The following is a 10,485-nucleotide window of genomic DNA, read 5'->3' on the forward strand; positions in this document are numbered from 1 at the left end:
AAGATTAGTCATGATGCTGATAGTTGATGATTTTCCTCTTGAATGCAGAGAAACTGGGGGGACAAAGAGAAACCATGAGATAAAATTGATACCGTAAATGAATTTGCTCATCCAATTTTTAATTCAAAGATAGTGTCTGCTAACACAAAGGCCAGAATCCTCAGCCACGTGACAACTCTGTTGATAATTGATACAAGAGTCTTTGTTTATTAGATAAGAGGATTGACTGATGTTATTAATTAATAGTTAATCATTACATCAGAAATAATGCAATCAGGATCTGAAGAAAAATATTTCGATTCTAACACGATTATAACTTGCGGTGTTGGCAAGTGCTAATGATTTAAGAAAAAAAAATAATGGAAATTGACGGTCCTTTTGTTTGTAGGACCTATAAATCAATCATAAGGAATCCAACTCAATGATTGCCGATTTGGCTTATTAAGATTGTGAATTTGTGATAGAGGTTAACATAGATTCAGATCTTCTCCCTGTGTTAATGGCTGAGCTGCATTTTCTAATGAGCACAAACTTTGCTTCCACAGATTTCTAAATATACAAATGCTACTGGAGGAACACCCACAAGCCACATGACTAAAATTTGACACCTACCATTCAAATTGAAAAAAAAAGAAATGCCAACAACTCTTTTCTGCTCTATATCTCAATGAAATTAGATTTTGCACTCTCTGGCTGAAGATGAGATACAAGTCTGACGATACCATAAGTTGTGATTGAGATGCTGCTAATTTACAATGCTTAATCAGCAATTATAGGGTGCAAGACAAAATGGAATTCCAAGGAAAGCGACGTCAATGGAATCTATCATTCATATTTCTGCCAAACATGTTTTGACTCCATATTACTAATGTAAACAAAGGAAAGCATGATAGGAAGAATCCCAACACTACATTCCAAAATGAACTAGAAATATTCTATCAAACAGATATATTTATCAGTTATAAGTTATCAGACATGCCTGTGTTCATTTGCTTATGAAAGGGAAAACACAACTATATACAAGTTCTATTTCATTATACGCCAGACTTTATTAATCCAACTTTGATCTAAGCCTCAACTAGTCTAGTGCCTATAAAACTTCAAATCTGGAAAGAAACACAAGAATGCAAAATATGAGATAAACTCTCAATCCCAACTAGCAGCAACCATGCTTAACGATATTTTCCAATTATGCTATTCTATGACAAACTTAATTTGCCTATTCAAAAAAAAAAAGGGCTTAATTTGAACCCTGTAGTTGCGATAACATAATGCTGCTGCTGACTGGAAATAAGTCACTTCACCCTGAGCAAGTTCTAGTTTGCCAAACATAGTTCCTCAAACAATATCTCACTGAACCTAACAAAATCTTTTCTCTATCAAACTGAAGGTGCTGGTAAACAAATGCATTCATTCTATATCCTCATTTATACAGAATAAAAGGATGTGCTTCCCCATCTCCAGTAAAGTCCTTGCTTTCCACAGAATGCAAAAAACTTCAACAATTTCACTCTCCATTTAGATGTGTGTTCATTTGAAATGGAGGTGGATTTGAATTTATGTTTCAAGAGAAAAATCATAGAAACATCAACCTAATTTCAAATTCAAATACTTCATTTCAAATCCTCATCTACTCAAATGGACCCTAACCTAAATACAGTGATCCAATAGATTCACATGAACTAGCAGTAAGATTGCTTCACACATCATTCCCAAATACCAAAACCCTGTCAGGCTTTTCTTGCATCATGCAAGGTGCAAATGCAATTTTTCTTTTTAACTTATGAACTAAGTGTATGAAATTTTATGTGAAAAATTCAAGCCTGTTGCTTTTTACATATTCAGGGAACAAAGTTAGCGATCCTAAGATAAATGGCAGCAACAAACACACCATGCTAGCTTCACTGAAGAAAAGCTATTGTAGTGTAGTTGCAATGGCGTCAAGAGAAGTAGGATAAAGGCTTAAATTCTATTAACATTGACCAATTAGAATGATTATATTCATGAAAAAAAAAAAACCTAGGTTCAACTTGTAACAAGATAAATGACGAGTTCAAATACACCAAGACAATAGTAATTAAGGAAACTGGTTCTAGGAAACTCAAATTACTAAATTTAAGGCAAGGAAGACATATGATAAATCAAATATCAATTTGATAATTCTTTAAAATGAAGAGATGCAACCTCTTTAGCTTTCTCTGTAGTGCTTTTGGGATAGCTGTACCATATTTGTTCATTAACATAAAAATTAAAAATAAAAAAGCGCTGAGCATAGTATTAACACAATATTGAAGAAGATGATTCATTGAAGAAGGTGCCTAAACTACAGTATCAAAGTGGCAGTTTACAATTATTTAGAAGTCAAATAATAAGCAAGCTTCTAGGCTATGAATTTTTTGCATTGAAATTCATTACTATCACTTCCTGCTTATATTCACGTGCAAAGTTATTAACAAACTAAGCATGAAACAGACATCAAATCAACGAATGCTACTATCCAAGCAATTGGAGAACTTGATGGCTTACCCACTGATGAAAAAAAAAAATTATAAAACTTGCGCGAAGGTTACCATGAGAACAGTTCGAGCTACTTCTAATGGCCATGTAATGAGTCTCATTGGATATCTGCTTAAGAAGGTACTTAAAGCAATGAGCTAGCTCTAGCCATATTGTGATACCTATTTATCTAGTGTGAAGACATTTAACCCATTGTAGTTTCCAAACGGAGTACAACTTAACACGCTTTATAATAACCAGCAAGGGTGAATTTGGAAGTGTGCGAATCGCACTAAAGAAAGGTCAATCGCCAAACCCGGAGCAAAGCTATAGGCATTCAGCATTGTTGCGGGCATTGACAATCATTCCTCACTCAGTGAGACGTTATATTTTCCATTTATATCTTCACTCTACACGTAAATCCCTTCTCCATGATAAAAGCCTATTAAACATGTACTTGCTACGGACACATCAGGATCAACATTGCTTCATCACAAAGATATCAGGACCATACCTATAAAATTACTTTTCTCGTCCATTACCATCCCAAAATGGGTTCTTTGTCAATATAAGGAAGGCTCAGAATGCTTTTGAGGAATTGCAATAGCTAGCTTTTCCGCAAATTCATTCTCCGCTTTCCCATTCTGAAGTTAGTAGCCAAAACTTGTCAAGGTGGATCCCCCCTCCATTAGGCTACCTCAAGCTTAATGCAGATGCATCTTTTCATTTAACTACTGCTTCTACGGGTTATGGTATTCTAGTAAGAAATTCAGTGGGAATTCTTTTGGATGGTTGCTCAGCAAGCTTTGTGAGCACGTCCCCTCTAGCTGCAGAGAGCTGTTGAAATCCCACATTAAAATAATATGAAATAAAAGAACAATATATAAGTAGTTGAGTTACAATATTGACTTGACTAGTCATTGTGATGTGTAAAGTAATTTAATTATTTATATAAATCCTAATTAAAATGAATTAATCTTAATTTTATCAGCACTCTCTCCCCGAATTTAACAAGAATTTAACAAGAGCAGCTGTCTTGTTTGCCATCAGTAGAGGTATGCGCTCTTGCATTATCAAATCTGATTCTCTCCAGTTATGCAGCATGGTGTCTTCTTCTCAAATTTCTTTTCCTTGGGAAGTGGAGGCTTTTATTCATGATATCAAAGGTTCTCTCAGCTTGTATCCTCAAATGTCAATTAAATACGTGTCTAGATCAGCTAACAAATGTGCTAATTGGGTGGCAAATTGTGCAAGATTGGGTTCTATTGTAACAGGGTGGACTGTTGATCCACCTAATTTGCTTTTGTCGTTGCTATTAGAGGATAAGTCTGTAATTCCATTTAATCCACCGAATTTGCTTTTTTCGTTGCTATTAGAGGATAAGTCTATAATCCCCTTTTCATGAATGAAAGAGGCTTTTTTCAGAGAAAAAACAAAAAATTGGGCTCTTCGTCGAGCCCCACCCTGAGTCATTAAGCAATTAAACGCAGAACATCCAGGCAAAGCATTAAGCTAGAAAAGCACATAATTCCAATACGCACAAAAACCAAATATGTAAAATGCTCTTTATCCCAATCAAATCAAAGGTATTAATTTCCAGTAAACAAACAAGACCGGGATCAAGTCACACCTCATCCAGATATATCATGCAATATCCAATTAGCGCATGGCATTAAAAGATTTCTCCAACGCTCTGTGATATTTAAAATCCCTAAGTTGAGGAAACAATGGGTTGGTTCAAATAGAAAACAACTTTATTTTTTTAAATTCTAGCCATCGGGAAAAAAAAATGGAAATGAAATGAGACGAAAGAGGAAAACTTAACTACTTATATTTAATTCAAAATATTTTCTTCTAAATCGGCGAGAAATGAATTTAAATACAAATATATCTTCTAATAATCTACTCAAACAACACAAATTAAATTAGAAGTTTTTTTTCTCTTTCATTTCTCTTGTTCTCTTCACGGAGGAAATCAATAGGAAGCTGTATCCTCCTATCCGGTGAGGATCTCATACACTGTCTGCATATCGTCAACGTTGGCGTAGGGGGATGAGGCAGCAAGCAAAGAAAGGAGGAAGAGGGTGGAAATGGCCGCGAGAGAAATGGCTGTGGGTCTCAGTCTGAATGGCGGTTTATTTTTTGGGTCTACAGGGTCAGGGGTGTTTTATTTTTAGGACGACACAGGAGATACTAATTTTGTTAGTTTTCGGGAAAGTTGGGCTGGACTTATTTGGCAGCCATCGAAAAGAGATGCAATTAATCAGATTATGCAGAACGGAAGAAAAATCAGACACGCATGTGAGACCAGGAAAACACGACCTTTGCTGGACCATATACTACGATGCCGTTTCTCTCTTTAATGTTAACAGTGGTCGACGACGATTGACATCCATCTTTCTCGTTTTCAGCGGTCACAATCAAATCCGCATCCACAAGTGGGGTACTCGTAGAAATAACTCACAGGAAAATTCTTCATACGATCCCACCGAGAACTGAAGCTCATCGTCATCAAGGATCACTACCGTGATGCTATGCCAGAGAAAGAGTACCTATACCTGGATGGATACCACTCATACTAAGAGCTGTCTTTCTTTATAACACCAGTAATAGTGGACTTGTACTTAAACCCAGAACTTGCCTGTGTAAGATCCAATTCGGAGCTTGTTACTTCGTTTGGAAGGAGACCAATTGAAAATCGTAATTCTGGAGATTAAATGGATTGATGGATAGAGCAGAACGAGGATAATTGCGCAGAGAAAGGCCAAGGATTAACTAAAAGGGGCAAGAATATATATTAAGAATTCTAAACTTCTCTCTTTTTCGGTTAATTGAATTGGATTAGTTCCTATATGTAACGTCACACCCCTTTCAAATACTAACCTTCTTTACCGTTTCTATTGGCAGATTACTAGTGTTCTCTCTTCTTGGTCCAATAACTATGTTGGCTACTTTCCTCAACAGCTGATTCAGTTGCTCAGAGGGCATGAAAATGATCAATCAGAGCAGAAATGCAGGATACTTCTTTCTCTTGTGATCCCAATTCAATTCCCAAGACCAAAAATTTTCCCTCTGATCCTGCTTCATTTCCACTTAATGAATCCAATTAAGTCTTATCCCTTTCCCTCGCCTCACAAAGCGCAAATTATGTACCTTCCAATTTACAAAAAATCTAAATTTTGGTGGGAGAAATTGAAGCTAGAAAATGAAAAATATTCATTTCATATGATGGAGAACACATTATAGCTGCAGCATACAACTCCTACAAGCTCAGCTCACAAATCCGAGCCCGTTACAATCAGAAATACGAATCTCAACTAACAAATTAAGAAGAAGAAACAAGGCCATCCTTCAACTTGTCGCAATCAAACCCACACCCACACTGTGGAGACTCCTCAAAGTTGTCAACTGGAAAGCTGGCTGAAGCAATCCCAACAGAGAAATCGAGATCATCGCCATCCCGACTCACTTCCACGATGTTTAGCCACAGCAAAACAACGTAAACTCTAACACCCTTCAACTTCCTGAGCCTGCCTTTGGATATTACACCCGTAATCGTAGACTTGTACTCCAGTGTATATGATTCGATACGATATTTACAAGTTCCGTTCAAATAAGCTGAGAACTCGCCTGTTTCTCTGTTTAACTCGTACCCAGCTACCCCTACTGGAAGAAGACCCCTTGGAAAGTCATATGTTGCAAGAACTTCATATGCTGATAGCTTACCATCATCATCATCACCAGATGCAAACGGAGTTGTGGAAGAAGTCATCAGAGTGAATAAAATTGCCCATAAAAGAGCCATTAAAGGCAAAGATTTTGGAAGTGGAAGCAAACCCATGTCTAATTGAATGGATGGAATTTATCAATCGAAGCAAGGAGCTAGGATTATGAGGTTTATAAAAAATAAAGAACAACAGTGGTAATGTTGTGTTCGGTTCTGAGACACACTTTGAACCACAGTGATGTACAAAAAGGAGAACTGAATGTCGGCAGCAAGGCAAGTGATGGAGTCCATCATTTAAGAGGCTATCATTATTAATAACAATCAGACAGGGGGATAAAATTTGTCAGAACTAGGGACAGCGCAATTTAATAATAGCTGACGTGATAGGTAATTGAGAAAAATGAGAAATGGGGTTGGCAAGAGGAAAAGTTTGTCTCTGCAGACGCATGCATGGTTGTAAGCAGATGGTGACACTTGAGTCCAAACACTGTCGTTTCACTCTCGCCCAAAACGATCAAAGTCTCGACTCTTGACTTTTGCTAAAAAGGTTATGCTACATGTGAATGGTTTTTTTATAAAACTAATAATTTAATAAATTCTAAGCGAAAGGGAATACGGCGGAGGACACGAAAGGAATTAAGAAATGCTTTTCATAATAATTTTTATTTGCTTCTCAATAATGATCATTTTCTGATTTAAAATTTATTGGTATAAAAGAAATAGCAAGAGTTGAATTCTGTTATACCCACGCGAACACATCTCCGGCTAACTTGGGATATTATTACACCCCTGATGTTGGGCCTATACCTGATATTGTGTTTTTCAATCGAAAACTTTCAAGTTTTGTTCAGATGAGCGGTTTACTCGTAGCCTGTCACTCCCTTTGGAAGCCAAACCTCTTAGGAAGCCATACTTTTCAAGAACTTCATGATGTCTCAAAATATGTCTAAGAGAGGGGTGAATTAGACTTTAAAAATAATTTTTTGTTCTTGCTCAAAACCTTTGAAAATTACAGTTAGGTTCAACTCAATTGACTAACATAAAATATGAACAATACAACTCTATTGACAATTTAATTCAAGGTTAGCCTATATGCAATCAGTATATTGATCTAACAAATTATATCAAAGATTCAGAGATATCGATGTCTGGATAAGTTTTTAACACAAAGAACTAGAAGCGTTATACCAAATATACTAAGCGAAGCAGATCAAACAACGAGTGATTAAATAAGATATCGTGATTTAGCAAGAAAAGCGATTTAGCGATGGCTGATTTTCTCAGATTGCAGCAAGATTATCAGCAAACAATATCAACTGTCATATCAGCAAAAGCATATCAATCATAAAGTTAAATTACATAAATGTAAAGAGCAAGGGTTGAGAAAATGAACACTGAAATTTTTATAGTGGTTCGGTTTCAACTAGCCTACATCCACTCTCTCAAAGATCCCACTTTGAGTCTTCACTTCACTATTCTTCTCTTTTAAAGGTAAGAGACAAAAGCCCTTTACAAATCTTCTCACCAAAGCTTTTACAAGTAGCTTCACACTTCTACCAAGTGTTATCCCAAACACTTTTCACAACCAAGCTTCAATAGGTGCTTGAATGACCTCTCACAAATGATAATAATGTGTTTAAAACTCACTCTCACTCAATACAACAGAATCTATAAAGAAGAGTTGAGTAAATAAGCCAATGAAGAGCAATAAAACACTTTGAGCACTTTGAATGAAAGCTTTTATGATTTTGAACAGTGGAGAGACTTTCATTAAGTGCAAAATGGCCAAAGGAAGGTGTATTTATAGCTTTGGAACGTTTTTTACCGTTGCAGAACTCATTTGAACGTTCTGAATCAATTTCAAGAAAATAGCCGTTATTTTGTCATTTTCTGCGATGTTGTGCAGAGTTGAGACAGTTAGCATACTTGAGAAAATAGCAAACCAGTTAGCATACTAACATAAGTAGCAAACCAGTTAGCATACCAGGAAAACTTTTTTGCATAACTTTCAAAACTATAAAACTTTACATCAAATCATAGTCAAACATTTTTTTAGGCCAATAATGATATTTAAAAGAAAATCTTTTGAGGGATTAAAAATAAGCATCATTGACTTTTACTCCTCAATTCTTTTCACAAGTAATCCTAAAAATAAAACTTAACTTCTATACTATATGTACCTTCAATTCTGATTTTCAATGCAGCCTTGGAAGGTAACATTTTCTTCTTTTATCTCCTTTGATTCGTCCTGTGTTATCCTTAGAATGTCATCTTTTCTTCAGAAGCACGAATCCATCATGAAATCCTTTTGTCCTTTTTCTTTGAGATACACAACACTTAAAAACAATGTTAGTTTGATTCTAGTTGAGTTTTGGTATCATCAAAATCTATACTCCTTTGAGCTTATGGGGTCAACAATCTCCCCCTTTTTGATGATGACAAAACTCAATTGAATCACCATGTAAATATTGATAAGTGTGAGTATGTGTATGAATGTATATGAGAGAATAACTCCCCCTATGTATGTGCTTATATCAACAATTAATCACAAATAACTCCCCCTTAATAATTTCAATGAAATATTCATAAGCATTTTCTTAAGGAGTCAAGTGTGACTAAAGATACTAACTAAATATGCACACTAATCACAAATTGTATATCATTCACAAGTGATATCAACAATATGCACACCATAAAGTTATATCAACAATATACTATTCACAAACTATATCATGCACAAGTAATCACAAACTATATCAAGTATCAAGATTACCATTCATTACTTTTCTCCCCCTTTTTGTCAGCATCAAAAGAATATGGGAGAAATCATGCATGTCAAAAATCAGTCTAAATGCAGTGAGTAAACAGTCAAAACAGTAACTGATATATCAGACTAATTTAAAGTTCAGAAAAACCAAAAGTAGCAAACTAAGTAGCAAACTAACAGACAGACTGTTAGACAAAATGCAATTAAAATCCAGTTTATCCTTTCAACGACTCCATTTTTTTGTGGAGTTCTAGGGGCTGAAAATGTATGATAAATACCATTTTGAGAGCAGAAATTTTCAAACAAACTATTTTCAAATTCTTTTCTATGATCACTCCTCAAAGATGTAATGCAATATCCTTTTTCATTTTGAGTTCTTTTGCAAAAAGCTTCAAATATATCAAAGGTTTCATCTTTATGAGCAAGAAAGAAAGTCCATGTGAATCTTGTAAAATCATCAACAATCACAAATGCATATGCCTTTCCTTCTAGACTTTTAGGTGTGATTGGACCAAAAAGATCAAGATGTAATAATTCCAATGGTCTAGACGTAGTTACAACATTTTTGGATTTAAAAGATGATTTTGTATGCTTACCAAGTGCACAAGCTTTGCATTGAAATTCTTTTTCAAATCTTAGCTTTGGAAGTCCTCTAACAAGGTTCCTTCTAGAAAGTTTAGCAAGTGTACTCATGCTAGCATGTCCTAATTTTCTATGCCATAACCATGCATTATCATCTGAAGTCATAAAGCATGTTTCACAATTTTCTTCAAGACTTGTTAAATCAAGTAGGTAAATATTATCTATTCTAGCACCAGCAAAAATAACATTATTTCCATGAATCTCACAATGTGAAGAAGTAAAAACGACTTTAAAACCATTATCGCATAATTGACTAACACTTAAAAGATTATACTTTAGTCCTTGAACTAATGCAACATTCTCAATGCAAGGATTTTTACCAATAGTTCCACATCCAATAATTTTAGCTTTACTTTTATCACCAAATTTGACATAACCTTCTTCTTTCAAAGTAAGAGAGGAAAACTTGCCTTTATTTCCTGTCATGTGCCTAGAGCACCATGTCAATGTACCAATGTTCTGTTCAAGATACTCCTTAGCGGACACGAAATCGATTAATCGTCTTAGGTACCCAAGCAACTTTGGGTCCTTGAATGTTAGTAACATTAGGTAGGGTTCCTTTAGGCACCCATACTTTCTTTGCCTTAAAGGTTCCTTTCCTAATAGGAGAAGCATTAATCATATGACCATTGTGATTGCAATAAAAGCATGTAATACTCGGTTGAGAAAGAGATGTAGCTTTAACAAAAAATTGTTTGTATTTTCCATACTTCATAAATCCATCATAACCAATTCCAGATTTTTCATTTGTGGATATTTGATTCCCAAGAAGTATATCAAGTGTTTCTTTTCCTTTTGTAAATTTAGTTAAGTCTCTTGTCAAAGATTCAACTTTTTCTTCAAGAATTCTGTT

General features: G+C 35.2%; 1 protein-coding gene across 1 annotated transcript; it reads right to left on the reverse strand.

Annotated features, from left to right (window-relative positions):
* Positions 1 to 5,688: 5,688 nt before the first annotated feature.
* Positions 5,689 to 6,537, reverse strand: LOC110635949 (uncharacterized). The gene has a single exon (XM_021785461.2). The coding sequence runs from the start codon at positions 6,335 to 6,337 to the stop codon at positions 5,822 to 5,824; it is 516 nt and encodes a 171-aa protein (XP_021641153.1). The 5' UTR covers positions 6,338 to 6,537; the 3' UTR covers positions 5,689 to 5,821.
* Between the last annotated feature and the right edge of the window lie 3,948 nt (positions 6,538 to 10,485).

Source organism: Hevea brasiliensis, chromosome 2 (assembly GCF_030052815.1).
Source record: "Hevea brasiliensis isolate MT/VB/25A 57/8 chromosome 2, ASM3005281v1, whole genome shotgun sequence".
NCBI lineage: Eukaryota > Viridiplantae > Streptophyta > Magnoliopsida > Malpighiales > Euphorbiaceae > Hevea > Hevea brasiliensis.

Coding starts and splice junctions, on each gene's coding strand:
- LOC110635949 (XM_021785461.2), bottom strand. CDS start 6,337: ATGGGTTTGCTTCCACTTCCAAAATCTTTGCCTTTAATGGCTCTTTTA.